The sequence below is a fragment of the Danio aesculapii genome, chromosome 9, assembly GCF_903798145.1.
Source record: "Danio aesculapii chromosome 9, fDanAes4.1, whole genome shotgun sequence".
NCBI lineage: Eukaryota > Metazoa > Chordata > Actinopteri > Cypriniformes > Danionidae > Danio > Danio aesculapii.
Window position 1 is genome coordinate 41,967,688 of NC_079443.1, and position 19,926 is coordinate 41,987,613.

At 34.4% G+C, this 19,926-nt stretch overlaps 2 protein-coding genes across 3 annotated transcripts in view; both read right to left on the bottom strand.

Annotated features, from left to right (window-relative positions):
• The window catches only part of abca12 (ATP-binding cassette, sub-family A (ABC1), member 12), a 165,646-nt gene extending 164,442 nt beyond the window's left edge, over positions 1 to 1,204 (bottom strand). The window contains 1 exon segment of the mRNA XM_056466074.1: positions 962 to 1,204. The gene's annotated coding sequence lies outside the window, so the exon portion shown is untranslated.
• A 3,854-nt stretch (positions 1,205 to 5,058) lies between these two features.
• pofut2 (protein O-fucosyltransferase 2) overlaps positions 5,059 to 19,926 on the bottom strand; it is a 54,466-nt gene continuing 39,598 nt past the window's right edge. For both annotated transcript variants that reach the window (XM_056465721.1, XM_056465720.1), the window contains 6 exons: positions 15,461 to 15,571; positions 14,211 to 14,277; positions 12,114 to 12,239; positions 11,716 to 11,896; positions 9,746 to 9,869; positions 5,059 to 6,204 (listed from right to left, as the gene is read on the bottom strand). In XM_056465721.1, coding sequence (XP_056321696.1) covers positions 6,051 to 6,204; positions 9,746 to 9,869; positions 11,716 to 11,896; positions 12,114 to 12,239; positions 14,211 to 14,277; positions 15,461 to 15,571 — 763 coding nt within the window. In that variant the 3' untranslated portion in view covers positions 5,059 to 6,050. The remainder of the gene's footprint in view (positions 6,205 to 9,745; positions 9,870 to 11,715; positions 11,897 to 12,113; positions 12,240 to 14,210; positions 14,278 to 15,460; positions 15,572 to 19,926) is intronic.

The window sequence follows — 19,926 nt, forward strand, 5'->3', positions numbered from 1 at the left end:
ATATTCATTCAATCATTCATTTTCTTTTCGGCTTTGTCCCTTTATCAATCCGGGGTCGCCACAACGGATTGAACCGCCAACTTATACAGCACATGTTTTATGCAGCGGATGCCTTTCTAGCTGCAACCCATCTCTGGGAAACCTCCATACACACTCATTCACACACATACACTACAGACAATTTAGCTTACCCAATTCACCTGTACCGCATGTCTTTGGATTGTGGGGGAAACCGAAGCACCCGGAGGAAACATATCAAACATAATTACCAATTAATAATTGTCTAGACTACTTAGGGCGACTATATTCAGAAATCATAAAATACTACTAAAAATTGACAAATGTATTATCAATAATACATTTCAAACAAAACAAAACACAAGTAAAAGACAAATCTAGAATAATATAAAAATAATAATACGCCTGAGGATTAGCCTTCAGTTTTTGATAACTTTACTATTACACTGAAAGAAAAATCCTGGTTGCCTTAAATTAAGTAGAGTTAAATTAACCTTATGAGTCCATTGAACTTATATCATGTTAAACTGGCTTATAACAGCTTGCGTAACTCCGAAAATTAAGTTAGAACATGATTAACTTCATTTAGTAAGTTACAATGATGACCTAAAAACATATGCTGTCAGTAAAAATTTATCGTTTTACAGTATAGCCGCGTTGTCTAAAACTGTATAAATTGAATCATTTACCATGTATTATTACTGATAATTACATGGTTATCAATTAAAATGCATTTTATACCTAACATTTATACATAACGCCGGAAAATACAGGCTATTCACTTTTGAATCTCGGCTAGGCTACCAATCAGTGTCGCCTCTAATATAACCTACAAAAATTAATGAATCTGGCAGCAGGTAGGCGGCTTGACTAGATATTAACGCTGTATTGTTGTTGTTATTACACTACTGAAAGTATGTAATGAAGTAAGATATATATTTACCTTGTTGGTTAGGCTTGAAATTGGTGTATTAATATAGGGTCCGATGCGTTTCATATAATGAAGACATTTTTGCCAGGTAATACCTAGCAAAGAGCTTTTCCCATGTGATAATCAACAACTGGCGAAAAATTAACAACAATAACGGAAATCACGTATGTACAGTAAATAAAGTGCAGATAAAGAATATTTTTCCTCTCCTCAGGTGTTCGCCCGCAGTTAGTGAATGATAACTAGTGTTCAGTATTGTCTGTGCGCGCTCGCGGTTTGTTCAGGTGAGAGGTGTGTTTCTCTCTCTCTCTCTCGTACACACACACACACACACATACAATATACAGGACCGGTTCGAGGATTCCGTCGACACGTGAGAGAGAACAAGTATTGTGAGAAATTATTGTTGTTTATATTTGAGGCTGTAGACTACTTAATGCCCTGATTTGAGATATCTGGCATAGTGAAGTGCCGTAGTCTCGAGATAGTTACGCTTTGTCATTTATATATAATTTATGTTATATATGTCGCTATTACCCTGCAAGATTTTTGTGTGTCTATAAAAGAAGTCTTATAGACGTCTAAATATAGAAAACAAGGCTAAATATGGACTGCCACTGAAAATCTAATAAAGGTAACAGAATAGCCCACAACTAGATTAGTCTTAAAATACACGAGAATGAAGGATTACACGTGAAGTATCCATTACATCTCTGAGTCCATTGAACTTAAATCATGCTAAACTGACAAAACAGCTTGCGTGACTTTTAAAATTAAGTTAGAACATGATTAACTTATATAATATATATATATATATATATATATATATATATATATATATATATATATACACACACACACACATACATACATACATACATACATTGCCCTGCCCCCAGTCTATGTCTCGTGCACCCTTAACAGGTTTCAATCCACATATTTTAATTTGCAATTAACTGTAAGTGCTTACACCACAAATAAAGGTGAAAATCATTTATGAAAATGCTTTCTTGCTGCAGCTCATTGATACCTTGTCATTTATGAATAAGCTGTCCATTTCAGTGGTTCTCAACCATGTCCCTGGTGGACCACCATCAGTGCACAATTACCAATAACCAAACACCTGATTGCAGTGTTGCCAACTTAGAGAAGTTATCGCTAGATTTATCAACTTTGTGAACCACTTTAGCGGCTTTCAAAATAGTAACTAATAACAAATGAAATAAGTGTGCGGTATTGCTTTCCCGTTATGGGTACTGGTTCTGTTCAGTGAGCACCAATAGTAGCATGTTCTGTTCACTATTGACTGCAACACTGCCCAATAATGCTGCTCACACAGACATGAATGAGCTGTGCATGTGCACGCAGTGTTGTCATGAAACAATTATATATATATATGCCTTCTCCTTTGTTTTGAGTTGAAACAGTACATTTGACTATTGATAATAATACATTTTATTTATAACACATTTATAACACAAAAAACACAGTAAGAATAAAAGATATATCACAAATTAAAAACAGTCCTAAAAAGATGAGTTTTAAGTAGCTTCTTAAAACAGCCCAAGGAACCAGCATTCCTAATGTTTGTGGGAAGAGCATTCCACAGTTTGGGTGCACGTAAAGAGAACGCCCTACCTCCCATGGTGGTGAGTTTGCAGCGAGAATGAAACAGCATGAAACAGACCCGAGGCAGAGCGTAGACAGCGAGAGGCAGAGGAAATGGATATCAAGTCACAAATGTAACCAGGAGCAGAACCATGAACCGCTTTATATGATAAAATCAATGTCTTAAAATCAGTACGAGACTTGACGGGCAGCCAGTGAAGCTGTTAAAGTATAGGAGTGATGTGAGACCGAGACGATGTGTGTGTCAACACACGTGCAGCAGAATTTTGGATGTATTGTAAAATCTTGAGAGAATTAGCTGGTAATCCTCTGAACAGAGAATTGCAAAAATCCAAGCGAGACATGATAAAAGCATGGACAAGTCTTTTAGCATCAGGCCTCGAGAGGAAAGGACGTCAGCGGGCTATATTTCAAAGAAGATAAAAGGCCGTTTTAGTTAAAAGTTTAAAATGAGGCTTCAGATTAAGCTGTGAGTCAAGGAGAACACTTGCGGAGATGGTGATAAGACAGACCCATCAACTGTTAACTCAAATTCACTACACCTCTTGATGTTAGAAGCAGTGCCAACCAATAAAATCTTGGTTTTTGAACTATTAAGTTTAAGATAATTATGTTGCATCCAAGCTTTAATCTCAATTAAGCAAGTGTTAAGCGATGACATTAATGCAGATGAATTGGGAGAAGTGTTAATATAGATCTGTGTGTCAAAGACATAACAATGATATTTAATCCCTATTTATTCCTCTCTTGCATGTATATCACTATCAATAACAGAGCTTTAGTAACATGCCAGTTTCTGAACTTGTCTGAGTTCATTTATAACTTCAGACTACACTGTCAATACACTACACTGTAGTTTTACTGTATTCAAACAACAATAAATTGAATTAAATTGACTTAAGGTAAGGAAGTTCATTATTTAGAGTTCAGCAGTTCAAGACAATCGACACGTGAGCATGGGGAAAATGTGCAAACTCTACACAGAAATGCCACTTGGCCTAGCCAGAAAGCTATAATGGCAGAATGGTACCGCCATAGTAGGCTTTTAAACAGTACACTAGAGAAACATGTCATACATGTTTAATGTGTCAGATTTCAGTCATCATAATTTAGCAGTCTATATTTCTATAATTCAGCAAACTATTTTGCCCAGGCACATTCTTATGGTGGAGTCATGAACACTCACCTTAACTGAGATTAGTGAGGCCTGCAGTTCTTTGAATGTTGTTGTGTGGTCATTTGTCACCTCTTGGATGAGATGTTGCTGAGCTTTTGAAGTAATTTTGGTCAGCCGGCCACTCCTGGGAAGGTTCTCCACTGTTCCGTGTTTTCGCCATTTGAAGATAACGACTCTCTCCCTCTTTGGTTCACTGCAGTCCCAAAGCTTTAGAAATGGCTTCATGTCCTTTTCCAGACTGGTAGTTATCAATTATTTTTGAACTTCTTTGAATCTTGACAGGATGTCTAGCTTTTGAGGGTATTTTGGTCTACTTCACTTCGTTAGGCAGGTACTATTTAAGTGATTTCTTTGATTGTGTGGCAGTAATCAGGCCTGGGTGTGGCTACAGAAATTGAACTCAGGTGTGATAAATGAAGTTATATTTTAATGGGGGCAAACACTTTTTCACACAGGGCTATGTATTTTTGGAGAGTTAATTTCCCTTAATAATAAAAATGTTCATTTAAAAACTGCATGATGTGTTCACTTGTATTATCTTTGACTAATATTCCAATTTATTTGATGATCTGAAACATTAAAGCAAAGTGTCCAAACTCAGTCCAGGAGGTCCGGTGTCATGCAGAGTTTATCTTCAACCCCTATTAGACACACCTGAACCAGCTAATCAAGCTCTTTCTAGGTATACAAGAAACTTCCTGGCATGTGTATTGAAGAATGTTGGAGCTAAACTCTGCATGACACTGGGCCTCCAGGACCAAGTTTGGGCACCCATGCATTAAAGTATGACAAACATGTATGTTTACATGTGTGTGTGTGTGTGTAAGTGTGCGTGTGCCTGTGCGTGTGTGTATGTGTGTGTGTGTGTGAAATGATTTATCTTCATGACTATCTTTTTTCCGACAAACGAACAGAGTAAAGAACTACATAAAAAAAGGTTCTCTGTTCTACAATCAGCCAATGAACCAAGTAAAAATGTCTTTTGTTCAGCTTGTCTTCATCAGACAGTCTTGTTTTCTCTGACCTAGAGATTGCATTCAGTGTTGAACACACTGTAAAGTTCATAAAGTTAAACCTACTGTATATTTCGTCCTTAAATATTTTTAAAGATTAAATATCTAAAGATTTTAAAAGACATATTAAAAATGAAAATATACTATATCCCCAAACATATGTTGTTATTCAGCTGACCAAAAATAAAAAGGCAAAATCAGGATCCACAGTGTAGAATGCAAGAGACTGGGGGTGTGGCTTTGGAAAGTTCCAGAAGCGTCAATATAACAAAAGAATGAAAAACACCTCGTTTCTGTGAGAATAAGACTTGTTGAGCATTGTTGAGGTAAAATGATCAGTACAGATTTAAACAGATTGGCATCATACCAAAACAGATTCAAGCCCCATGAGAGAGATTGCAAAAAAAAAAAACCTAACAAAACCTACAGTAGGTTTACTCTATTTGTCTGGCTGACCTACAGTAAAATGAACTACTGCAAACACACTACAAGAACAAGGCACGGATAAGTTTAAATCATATAAGAACGCTGAAGCTTTCAGTGTTCACAAGTGATCATTAAAATTCCATTTAAAAAACACATTTATAGAAAAATCACAGCAATGAATGCGTTGCTGGTAATGGTACACATAAATGTACACTTTAAAACAACAAAAGAAATGAGTTACTGCCAAATGATGAAACAAAGCCAATTAATTATTATAGTAATATTGCCTTTCTCTGTAAGTTACACTTTTATGGTAATTATGAAAGTAAAAAGCACACGGTGGTGATCGAATAAATTAGAGTATGAGAAAACAAAAACACTTTGGCCAAAGTCTATGAAAGCACCATTTTTTATCCAAACACCAGACAGGCACAATACTGAGAGATGGCAAATAAACACTAATGCTGTCTGTGATTTGGCAAAAGCATAAAAAACAATAAGACAAAGAGTAATGGCAAGAACCTCCTAAGGCAAGACTTAAAGCACTGGAATACGAGTGGAAAAATCAAAATGACTACTTTCAAACAGGTTTGATCACAGTGTTACACAGTTCATCTTGACTATCAACAATCCAAATCACACAACTGTGAAAATAAAGCAGCGGCATTCAGAAATTCTATATCTGGCGCAAGATAAGCCATTTCAAATACACCTCTCACTCCTTCTCATGTTACAAAAACCCAACCACAGTGGTTTCGCAATCAGAAACATAAGCTCTGCCTATAAAATAATGTATTTTGATCATAGCAATCAAGAACATTAAAAAAATATCGAGAATTCTCTCCAATCTGTGTGATCAGTACACAATTTTCCAGTGTGTGGGTTGTTCGCATTCCTGCTCAACATCACCGCAGAATCGATTATAAGTGGTTTTAGGATCGAAACCTAGGATTTCTCTTTCTTCATGTATTCGGAAAGAGAAGGTTGAGACCGATGTCCCAATGAAAAACCTGACAAGAAAGACAACATTGATTTGAGTAGGTTGCTTTACAAAACAGACAAAAAGAGGCAGACAAAAGATTGCAAAATTAATGTAAAGTGTCAGACAACGTCATGTGATTAGATTAAACATTGTCATATTAAACAATGAACACATTTTCCAGTGAAGCATGCGTTTCAGTTGGCTGGACTGATTGAGGTGCAAAACACTGTGTCATGGGTCATGCTTTTCTTCTTATAAAATGGAAAGAATCTTTCAGAGTCACACCCTGTTCGGTAATTCAATATAATGACCTTTTCTTACTAAATAAACTTTTTTCTGTTTGCCTGTTTATAGCTTTAGTATTTTTTATAGTTTTGCATTTTATTAATTAGTCATTAATTTATTTTTTTAAAGGTTTTTAAAGGTCAAAGACAACAACAACTTTGGTGTCTGCATCAAATTAAATTTACCATAGTGATGTTATACACATAGTAGACAAATGAAATGTTACAGTGTCTACTTTAATGTTTCAAATAACTTTTGTGAAAATAAGATGAAGTCATTCAGCATAACTAAAACATTTATGCATGAATGAAACAGCATTTATTCTGACCTGTACTTATATATACAATAATTCACAATACATTTTTTTATTATTATTTTAAAGGGAACCTATGATGGAAAGCAACTTTTGTAAGCTGTTTGGACAGAACTGTGTGTAGGTATAGTGTGTCCACTGTCATATTGGAGTGATAGAAACACAACAAGTCTCTGTATTAAAATTTCCTGACCTTAAAATAAATCCCAGTGATTTTGAGGCCCACCACAATGTGACGTAGGAGTGAGGTTTTCCCCACCCACCGAATTGACTGACCGGTGCCATGTTTCTATAATAACATGTATACACATGTCCACAGAACATTTTTTGCAAATAAACTGGGATTTCTTTGATGCTAAAAAGAAGCTGGTTGATGCAACATTTATGTCGATATTAGACTATGGTGATGTTATCTATATACATGCTTAGTCTCAGAGTCTGCATGCATTGGATACTGTTTACCAGTGGTGGAAAGAGTACTGAAAAAAATCATACTCAAGTAAAAGTACAGATACTTGCCTAAAAATGTAGTGCAAGTAGAGTAAAAGTATCTGTTGTAAATATTACTCAAAGTATGAGTAAAAAGTAGCCCTTTCAAAAATGAGTATTATCCTGGAAAAAGCTGATGCGTTTACATGTAATTTGTGCATGTGTATGTAAACATAACATTCTGTAGTGCATTTAGTTACTGCCCAGCAGGCACACAATGTTAGAAGTCGTTAATGTTAGATTTAGGTTGTAACATCAGGTGACCAAAATTCAACGTCTAGCCAGCGTCTAAGGACAAGATGATTTTGATGTCCAATAATGATGTGAAATGGTGTTGATATTTGGTTGATATTAGGTTTTGTTAGATAGTGACCAAAATCCAACGTCGAGCCAACATCTTAAATCAACATCATACTGACGTGAAATACTGACATTTATTCATCAGGTATGGCAACCAAAATCCAACATCTGATAGACGTCATAGTGGTAACGTCCATACAACGTCAAGCTGTAACATTATTAGACATTGATGTTTGGTTGGTTTTAGGTTGGACGTTAGACATTGACATCGGCCTGACCTTGAATTCAGACATCAACCAGATTTTCTTTTCCAAACAAAATGCAACGTCCCCATGATGTTGGGGTACAACGTCAATCTGACGTCATGTTGATTGTCTTGTGCATGCTGGGTTTTTAAGACCATTTCGGTCATCATACAGTAGACATCCGTCATCTTCACATCAGTGATGTGCATCTAAACAGGGGTCTCCGGGTCAATGTGTGTAAAGATTTTGGACATATTCTTGCACTGTGATCTTTAATGTGTCTTTAATAAGGTCTTTTAATCTAATTATTATTTATTTCTTAATATGCCTGTCAAGATTTTCTTTGTATAAAAAAGTATTGTTCAAATAAATGACATTACAGTGGGTAACGTCTATAAATTATGGTAAAAATGTAAGATGGTCAATGTTTTTTGTACTGAAAATGTTTAATTATACTGGACACATTCTAATGTATGAAAGACAATGCATTTCCTTTTTTTACATTAGTATCATATAGTTTTACATTTTCAATACATCATGTTAAACTAAATGATAACATGGGAATAAATAAATAAATAAATAAATAAATAAATAAATATACATACATAACTAGGAAAATTTTCCAAATTTACTGAAATATAATTCGTTTTTTAATATGCAATTCGTAATGTTTCTATTTTATTTGAGTAGTGTTACGGTTCCTGTATATTGTTAGGATTTTTTGCCTCCTCTCTCTCTCTCTCTCTCTCTCTCAGCCCGTCACATCCTTTAGGTCCGCCTTCGCGACAGCCGATTGGTTGGGAGACCCGTCACTCATCATTGGGTGACGTGGCGCGATGACATAAAAGGACGCCAGGGAGAGCGGATGGAGAGCGCTTTTTCCTTTGATCCTGTTTTTTGTGTGTTTTGCCGACATGATTTTGTTATTCGATGTTTTTGCTTAACTTTCGTTTGGATAAAATTATTTGTTATTATTTCTGCCCATTTTTGAACTACTTTGTTATTTTTTTTGTACATCTTTATTTCGATTGTTTGTTTGTTACTTTTTGGCCCAGCACTTGCCTGGCAAAAATCAAGTTTGCATTAAGAGTTGACTTTGTCCTCAGAGTAAGGTGGATAGGAAGATGTCGTACGACTTCCATTCTGCAAACACGTAGTCAATTCATTGTTTAAAACACCAGGTAAGAAGTGAACGCCATTTGTGTATTTATATTTTTGTATTCTTAGTTTAGGATAGGTAAGTTTATGGCGCTTGGCGCTGAAGATTTTTCTTTTCTTTTCTTTTCATGATTCTAGGTAGGTAAGGGGTTTGTTGATGAGGTAGTATTGTTTTGTTATATTTATTTCTTTGATTTTGGCTTCACTAGCGTCCCCTTACTCTTGAGTTGACCAAATTTTGTTTGATACTTTGTTTCATTTGCTACTTTATTATTGTAAATATTTCTTATTATTGTAAATATATTTGGGCATTCTGGTTTCACTTTCTTTGTATATTAAATCACTTTTGTTGGCAGTTTGTTGTTTGTCTCGTTGCTTGAACCCAACACAAGTGAAAATACCACACCGTTTAAATGTTATTACTTTTACCCTAGACTAACATCAAAGAGGTTGTAACAAGTAGCCAACTATAGTTATCAATTTAAAAATAAAGAAAATCTATGGATTTCCTCTAACACCGACTCTCTATCAACGTAATCTTCTATAGACAGGTTGACAAAGAAAATTGAGTAAAAAAAGGTGATTAAGAAAAACAAACAAATATCCTAACCAGCTGGAAAGGCGACTAACACTGACTACAACTGGGGAGAATGATTGAATCTTTCAACACAGCTGGTAAAGCGGCCTTTGTGCAGCTAAAGCAAAAAAACTCTCATTGAGTCATTGAGTAAGCTTATTGTTGTGTCAGAAAAAGAAGAGCAGAGGGTGTGGTTGAGTACCTGGCATGAGCACAGATCCACTGGTCTATAATGGCTACTCCTCCATCCTTCAGGAGCTCCAGATCCTCCAAACTGGGCTCGAACCGTACCATCTCAGGCAGCAGCCGTTTTAGTTTAGCAAGCTCTAGTAGCAGAAAAAACACTGCTGTCACATATCAATATAAATACTTGTTTGCGTGTGGGTAAATACACATTTGAGTTCAAACATTAGGGGTTGCTACAATTAAAAAAGTATTTTATTCTCACAAAAGTTGATCTTAAAACTGTAAAATTGTGAAATATTACAATTTAGAATAGCTTTGCATAATAATAAAATAATTTCAAATATAATAATTTAAATATCTAAGATGGCAAAGTTCATTGCTCCACTCTAGTTACACGTTTCTTCTAAAGGTATTATTACATGATATATTTGTAACATGAATTAAAAAACATTTTGTAAAATTACAAATGTCTTTACTGTCACTTTTGACCAATAGTGTACATAGCTAGTGTTTCTTTCCGTACCGATACACTTCTGGTGAACGGTTATTGTGATTTTATACCAGTATAGTTGTTGTAATGTAATTAAAATGTAATCAGGTAAATAGACTTCACCATTCATTTAGTTTTTCCAAGCGTAAAATGAGATGAAAAGCAGTTTACATGCATGCACCCGTCAGGATCAGCAGGCCAACGCTGAAACTTCATTGAATATACAGGGGTAAAATAAATGTTCATATTTTAAAGACATGGCACAGGAAAATGTAATTTAATGCAGTGCTTCTTGTACATTCTGAGACCCATTTTATATTAAATATCAATCAGGCAGTGAAGATCGTTGATTTTTAAAGAAAACAGACCTTAAATTTTGTAACAGCATGAAGTTCACCAGAAGTTTTTGACCTAGGTTACTGAAAAATTAAAAGCCCTTCTGCATACTTCTGCATATACCCTATTTAATGCATAGCTGTTTGATTTACGTTAATCAAATTTATCATTAATTAATAAGATTTAATACCATATGATATGGTCAATAATATGGTCACACAAACCAGGGTAATTACAGTTAATTAAAACAATATCAAAATATAATGAAACTTATGATTGATTTCAGTCATAAAACTTTAAATAAAAGGTTTTGAAATATTGAAAAAAATATTTTATTTCATTTAATTTCAAGGAAACATTTATTTAAACATGATTAAATAACTACAGTCAAGTCTGAAATTATTCACACCCCTGAGCTATGAATAATTTCGGCCTTGACTATACATTGTTAAACATTTATTATTAAAAAACATTTATTATTAAATTAAAAACACCCATTCAAAACAATAAATACATAAATAAATATTTAAATAATTAAAAACTTTAGCTAAAATTAAAATAAAAACATATACAATAATAATATCATAAAAATAGCATATAAAAATTAAAACAAACTGAAAATATAAAACCAAGATGGCTGCTTGATGGCATTAAAATAGCAATTTTAATGGTGTTATTTTATTATTTTATATTTATTTACTAAAATAACATCAGCACAAGGTTTTAAAATGACATACTAACTCAATTATTCCCAGGGCCATTTATATTGAAGTTGATATTTAATGCCATATTTGTTTTTCCTAACATATAGTTTTTATGAGGTGGGTTGTTAGCCCAACGCTCAACCCCCAACCTGCAGGACCAGGACATACACTACAGACAATTTAGTTTACCCAATTCACCTACAGCATGTCTTTGGACTGTAGCATCCGGAGCATCCGAAGGAAACCCACGCCAACACGGGGAGAACATGCAAACTCCATACATAATATGATTATTAAACGCCTTCAAAACATCACAATATCTTAAATTTGGCTAATCAACAGGAAGTGTGGCCTTTATTTCCTAAATGTTTTATAACAAGGAAAATGTGTGCAGTAATTTACTAAAGCAATGTGTATGGTTTAACTCTTTCTGCCTTTTATTAAAAGGATCTGTACCTTCTTCATCTGCATCAGTGGCAACAAAGACTTGCTGAAGTTTGTGCTTCTTCATGAGACTACGGATCTTCTTCACTGCACCTTTAAGACTGGGCACATCTTCTCTGTGACCCCAGATGAAGTCCTTCCTCCGTAAATGGACCCCTAGGTAAGGGCCACCTTTAGCGCTGCCCAGCCTGTTCTGGATCCAGCAGTTAACAAAAGCTCAGGTGACAATTATGACAGATTTGTCACAACAAAACATGTGTGGGTGTAATGTACATGACAAACATCTCAGAAATGCATTGTCTTGACGTGACTAAAGCTCAAATGCTTTATCTTTTTGACTAAATCTGTTGTTCTGACAGCTTCATGAATTTGATCAATGAGGAATGAGGATTAATGTAAGGGCAACATACTTTCATTTGAGTCCAGTCCTCATTGTACGGTGTCTGGTCTTGTTTGTCTGTGGAGTTTAGATGATTGGCTCTAAACTTGTCTCCTATGATGCGCAAGTGTTTGGCAAACACCATACTTCGCCGTGTCTGTAGAGCAATAACATTAAAAAAAAGGTTTGGATCAAAGTTAAACAATCAGAGGAGGAATATTTAAAAAAAAAAAATATATATATATATATATATATATATATATATATATATATATATATATATATATATATATATATATATATATATTTTACTACTAAATTTTTGTAAAATAAAGAAGCCATCAAGAACATTGAAAATTTAAAATTGACTTATTTTAGATCTTTGCTAATATTAAACAGTTTTGAATAAATTCAGCCGATCATAGAGACAAGTAGGAGCATATTTAGTTTAGCTTAGCATAGATCATTGAATCAGATTAGACCGTTAGCATCTTGCTCAGAAATGGCCAGAGTTTGGAAAGCTTTGTAAAGTTCAAGCTTGAATCTTCTGTAGTTAAATTGTGTTTTGACAGAAAATAAAAAGTTTCTATTTTATGATTCTGTGACAATCACAAAAAATGATACAAAATTAAAGGAACACTCCTTTAAAAAGGTTTATTTTACAACTCTGCTAGAGTTAAACAGTTGAGTTTTACAATGTTTTCATTAATTCAGTTGATCATAGAGACGGGTGGGAGGATATTTAGCTTAGCTTAGCATAGATTATTCTATTAGATTAGGCCATTAGCATCTTGCTAAAAAATGACCAGAGTTTGAAAAACTGTAAAGTTAAAGCTTAAATCTTCTGTAGTTAAATTGTGCGTTAAGAATGATGGAAAATGAAAATTTGCCATTTTGCGAATCTGTGACATTGACTAAATTTAATGCAAAATTAAAGGAACACTCCGCTTTTAAAGAAATAGGGTTATTTTACAACTCTGCTAGAGTTAAACAGTTGAGTTTTACCATTTTTTAATCAATTTGGCCGATCATAGAACACATTTTCCCGGCGAGAACACATTTTGCTTAGCTTAGCATAGCTCATTGAATCAGATTAGACCGTTACCAACTTGCTCAAAAATAACCAGAGTTTGGAAAGCTTTGGAAAGTTAAAGATTGACTCTTCTGTAGTTACATCGTGCATTAAGAATCACAGAAAATTTAAAGTTGCTATTTTGAGAATCTACAGCCATCACAACATTTAATGCAAAATTAAAAGAACACTCCACTTTAAAATAAAAATAGGTTTATTTTACAACTCTGCTAGATGAAAACAGTTGAGTTTTACCATTTTTAAATCAATTCAGCCCATCACAAAAACTGGCAAGAGTCTCTTAGCTTAGCATAGATCACTGAACCTGATTAGACCATTAGCATCTTGCTCAAATGACCAAAGTTTGGAAAACTTTGGAAGTTAAAGCTTGACTCTTCTGTAGTTATACTGTGTATTAAGACTGACGGAAAATTAAAAGTTGTTATTTTCTATGATGATAAGGCTATGCTACTACCAAAGACTCTAGAATACACAAGACATGTCACTGGTATAGTTTTGAATGGGGAAAACGGTCAATATGGCAAATGAAACCCCAGTGCCCAAGCCCCATTTACACAGTGCCTGAAAATAGTCCACAGCTAGGTAATTAGATAACAGCAACGTTATATCATTGCGCCTGCTGCAGTCAGCGTATGGCAGCAAAATTCCCCGATTATAATGCCAGAATAATCCAATTCAATGATCTACGTTAAGCTAAGCATGCAAAAATATGTAGAAAAGATTTTAAAAATGTGTAGTCAGTAGCTTATAATTGTGATGTATAGTAAACTTTAAAAGGGTTAAGAAATAAAAACTCTCTCTGAGAAAAAAGTTTCTCTCTGTATTTCTGTTAGATATAAATGACAGAGCCTAAAGGTTCTTGGGGTCAAAAATATATATATATATATATTTTTTTTAAAGATTTAAAGATTTAAATGATCTGTGTATATTCAAAACAACACAAAATGCTAGAAATATGGCTGAAACTTTTGAGGAAAAAGTTGCTGCAAAATCAGCCACTCCTGCAAAAATCTGAAAAAATGTTCATGGACTTACATCCCAGTAGTCTTTCCCAGCATAGTGATCATGAAGGACAGTCTCAGCTCTGTCCACCATTACTGACCTGTGGTTGGATGACAACAAGTTTCATTTAAAAGGAACTTTATTACTCCATTTATACATGGTGTAAACATGTATTTTTATTATTTTTAGGGGGTCTAAAACATTTTGAGCTTGAACATTCTTGACCACTTCCAGAGGTAGTAGAAGATTGCTTTCATAGGGTCGGATGTGTTAAAACAATCTGACATAGTTCTGAAAAATAACAGGATGTGTTGTTAAACACACCTGTCAGTCAGGATTTAAACTCAGAAGCTTGCTTGATGGTAGTAAAAAAAAAAAGTAACATATGCAGTGTTCTTTAAACTGTCCTCAATCCAGATAATTCAAGCGTTAATTTTGAGCTGCTGCTCTCTATATCGTCTTTCATTTTCACTTCGTGTTCCTATGTAAATTGTACAAGCTTATCGTGTAATATTACAACAACAACAACAAAAATCAGAAAAGAGCTATAAACAGTTAAAGTCAACATGATTAGCCCTCCTGTAAATTTTATTTTTATGTAAGGACATTTTCACAGTATTCCTATAATATTTTTTCTTCTGGAGAAAGTCTTATTTGTTTTATTTCAGCTAAGATAAAAGCAGTTTTTCCTCTTTTTACAACCATTTTAAAGTCAATAATATTAGCCTTCTTAAGCAATATACTTTTTTGATTGTCTACAGAACAAATCACTGTTATACAATGACTTACCTAATTACCCTAACTTGCCTAATCAACCTAGTTAAGCCTTTAAATTGCTTTTAAGCCAAATACTAGTATCTTGAAAAATATCTAGTAAAATATTATGTACTGTCATCATTACAAAGATAAAAGAAATCGGGTATTAGAAATGAGTAAAAAAAAAATAATCTTCTTTCCATTAAACAGAAATTGGGGAAAAATATAGAAGGGGGTTAATAATTCTGACTTCAACTGTATGAACCAAGTCAAGTGTTCAAAAGTTGATTAGCAATGTGATAGACTAAAATGCATCTTAGGATGTACTCACACTAGGCACAGTTGCCTTGAATCAATCCTTGGTGCAATAGTCCCCCCTGCAGTTTCCAGCTTTGCATTCACACTTCAATACTTCCTTTAGAGTCCAACCAATCAGTGGGGGTCAATTGCACTTGGGCACTGTTCTGATAGCCTGATGCGAGTACACCCATAATACCAGGTATAAACATGTTTCTAAATTTACTTACGTGGCTGTTATGTTATTTTGTAAGACAGGGGCCAGAATAGACGCATGTCCTTGAGCAGATAAACAGGTGACATTCAATGCTCTGGTCTCCTCGAAACCCCAAAACCAACCTCTGGAAAAATAAAACAAGATTTAATTAAACAAATGGCTTTAAAAGAAAAATTCTACCATAGTTTTCCTCACATGTTCCTATGCATATAATACTTCTGTGAAACACAAAAGAAGAGTTTTAAAGGATGTTTTTTCCATACCACAAAAGTCACTTTCAAACAAATTCAAAGCAGTTCAAAACTATTTTGTTTGCATTCAGCAGAACAAAGAAAAGCATACACTGGAACAACACGAGTGTGCGTAGATGATGACACAAACTATGCCTTTAAAATTCTTGCTCACACGCACAAATATGTTTCACGGTTTTTGAAAGATTTGAGACACGGATAACATATCTGTTTTTACCTTTCTAAGAACTGTGAAATCTAACTATAAAACGTAGTTATATGGACAAAAAACATTTTGTTTCAGCATTAGATAATTTTTCCAAAAGGCATTTATATACAGTGCTCAGCATAATTGAGAACACCCCATTTTGAAAATGAATATTTTTATCCATTTCTCAGTGAATACAGGCAATTTATTTTAGTGCATTTAAACAAAACTGATTTAATAAACAGATATATTTATTAAGATAATATTTTAGTCACAGAACGTCTTTAGAATGGAAAAAATAATATTGAAAATTCTATTTAAATTCAAGCAAAATATTGCAAAAAAAAAAAACTACAACATTTCAACAAAATTATATATATATTTTTGCTTCTCTTGGTTTTTGCTACTTTTGAAAATTATATTTAATGTTTTTTTCTAACATAAATTTGGGCTACTCATTTTTGGACAGTTATGGTAAGTTATTTTGTTAGATAAGCTCCAGATTTGGATTCAGTACTGACTAATCTAATGTTTACGCACAAATATAATATTGTAAAGCTTCCTTTAGAAAATATTAATTTAAATTCAATTCAGTTCACCTTTGTTTGTATAGCGCTTTTACAATGTAGATTGTGTCAAAGCAGCTTCACATGAAAGAATTTAATTTAAATGAGAGATTTGTGGGGGGAGGGTGTACTCATATATGCAGAGCAATGTACATAGAAAGCACATTTAATGCAAGTGTATACTTTAATATTTCAATATTATCCTGGACCAGGCCGTATCCTGAGCAGCTGCTGTGGTAGTCATGGAGGAGTGGAGAACATGAGACTGATTCCTGTGATGCTCCAGGGACAGACGAGTTTCGCTGATGTTCAGCTTCTCCAGCCTCCGGCGCCTAGACTGCAGCTCTGCACAAGACGTTTGGCCATAGGAGAAATAGTCCTGCTAAACTGAGCCTGGTTTCTCTCAAGGTTTTTTAATTCTTCACTTTCGCCAATTGGTGAAGTTTTTTTTCCTCGCCGCTGTCACCTCTGGCTTGCATGGTTCGGGATATGTAGAGCTGCGCATCGATGGATTGCTCTTTAGTGTTTGAACTCTCAGTAGTCAATATTAAACCACACTGAACTGAGCTAAACTGAACTGAACTTAAACACTGAAAACTGAACTACACTGTTCAATTTACTTTAATCTTTTATGTGAAGCTGCTTTGACAATCTACATTGTAAAAGCGCTATACAAATAAAGGTGAATTTAATAGAATATTCCAGTAGAGGACTGGAATATAATATGTTTGAAACAAACAAACAAGGGGCAGCAGGATGGCGCAGCAGGTAGCACAATTGCTTCACGGCAAGAATGTCACTGGTTCGAGCCCCGGCTGAGTCAGTTAGCATTTCTGTGTGGAGTTTGCATGTTCTCCCCATGTTTGAGTGGAGAGAACCTCCGGGTGCTCCGGTTTCCCCCACAAGTCCAAAGACATGTAGTATACTGTAGCTGAATTGAGTAAGCTAAAATGTCTGTAGTATATGTATGTGAATGAGTGTGTATGAGGGTTTCCCAGTAATGGGTTGCAGCTGGAAGGGCATTCGCTGTGTAGAACATGTGCTGGATGGGTTGGCGATTCATTCTGCTGTGGCAACCCCAGATTAATAAAGTGACTAAGCCGAAAAGAAAATGAATAAATGAATGCACAAACAAAAACATTGAATTCCCATTTGAGACTGCTACAATATCATTGGGTAATGAAAACTTATATTACTCCTGTATGATTAAATAAATTCAACCCTAATATCCCTGATCTTTGTTTTTTTTTTTTTTAATACTTTATTTCTAAGGATTTTTTTATACATTTGCACAAAAAAAACAAAAAAAAAACAAACAGTCAACAACAACAAAACAAAATATACAAACAAATATCCCCAACACTACTTTCCCTTTTGTGGCTTTAACAGAAGATATACATAGCTAACAGTCTGCAAATATAAAGTCCTCAAGCGTCACACAAATGCACAGCAAGTGTATGTATCGGTTGCATACACAACTTCAGTACAGTAATGGCAAACAGAAGAATGAATGTAAAAAAAGAAAAATGCAAAAAGATAAACGATTCACATAAAAAGTGAACAATTCAGTGTGTAATAAAAGGAGGGTTCTGTATACCTTTATTACAAGCACTGCCATTGTGAAAGGCATTACAAAGTTACAGTGACATGAAAGAGGAATAATAAAAAATAAAATAATAATAAATTAAATTAAAAATAAAATAAAAGGGGGGGGGGTCTTTTGGGATTATATGAGATTTTTCATATCCTCCTGCTCTAAACATTGTAAATTGTCAACGTATGTAAGAAAGGGAGACCATGTTTTAAAAAAGTTATTTTTTGAACCTCTGAGAGTAAATTTGATTTTTTCAAGCTGAATAAAATACATCACGTCTTTAATCCATCTACTATGTGTTGGGGCCTCAGTTTTTTTCCAATACAAAAGAATTAAACGCCTTGCCAATAGTGTGGTAAAAGCAATTACTCTACATATTTCTTCTTTAAGCACAATATTTTCTGGGCTGGTTCCAAAAATTGCCAACAGGGGTTCAGGTTCAATAAGAAAACCATACATATAACTAAATGATTGAAAAATATCTTTCCAAAACTTCCCTAGATTTGGGCAGAACCAAAACATGTGGGCAGTTGTGGCAGGTGAATTTGAGCATCTACTGCATGCTGGACTAACAGTAGGATAGATCTTAGACAATTTTAAATTTGTGAAATGTAAACGATGAAGTATTGTACATATGAAAGAGTATATTTGAGAAACTAGTCCTTTACTTTCGGGTTTTAAGTCTAACAATGTATCAATTACTGAAGCAGTAGGTAATTCAGGAAAAGATTTAAATTTTGACTTAACAAAGCTTCGTATTTGCAGAAATCTGAAAAAGTTGTTTTTGGGCAGAGAAAAATTTTGGACAAGCTCTTCAAAGGAGCAGAAAATATTATTAATAAATAAATCTTTCAGGCATTTAATCCCCTTCTCCTCCCACACCCGGAATGCAGAGTCCATACAAGATGGGGCAAATAAACAGTTAGAGGCAATGGGACCTGCAATTGAGAGAGCCTGAAAGCCAAAATGCTTTCTAAACTGTGACCAAATTTTTAGTGTATGTACAACTATTGGATTAAAAGAGGTCATATAATTCTTTTCTGAAATTGGGAGTGATGCACATATCAGAGATTTAAGAGAAACTCTGGAACAAGCTCTTTCACCCTGTACCCACAGCGGAATTGATTCTGGGTCCAAAAGAGAAACCCAATACAGAATTTTTTGAATGTTGCTTGCCCAGTAGTAAAACAAAAAATTTGGCAGTGCCATGCCTCCTTGGGATTTATTCTTCTGGAGGAATGATTTTCTAATACGAGGTGATTTACCTCCCCATATAAAATGGCTTATCAATTTATCTATGTTACAAAAAAACTGTTTTCTTATGAATATAGGTATATTTGAAAAAAGGTATAAAAACCGTGGGAGAACTGTCATTTTAATTAGATTAATTCGTCCAGCCAGTGAAAGAGGTAATGTGGACCATTTCTTGAAATCTTGTTTACAACGTTTTAATAGGGGATAAAAGTTAGCTTTGAACAAGCCATTAAAGGAGCGAGTAACTGAAATGCCTAAATATTTTAACTTATCCTGAACCACTTTAAATGGTATTGTGTGGAAAGATCTAACTAGAGGGGCATCAATCTCAAAATACTCTGTTTTGTGCATATTTATTTTATAGCCTGAAATTTTTCCAAAATCTTCTAGGACTGACAGTATGTGAGGTATTGAATGAGTTGGATTGGAGACATATAAAAGAACGTCATCTGCATATAAGGAGATTTTATGTTCATTGCCATTCCGAGTGATACCTGTAAAAATAGTAGATTGACGAAGTAATATGGCCAAGGGCTCAATCGAAATGGCAAACAGCAAAGGCGAAAGGGGGCAACCCTGCCTTGTACCTCTATACAAGGAGAAATATTCAGAATAAATATTATTTGT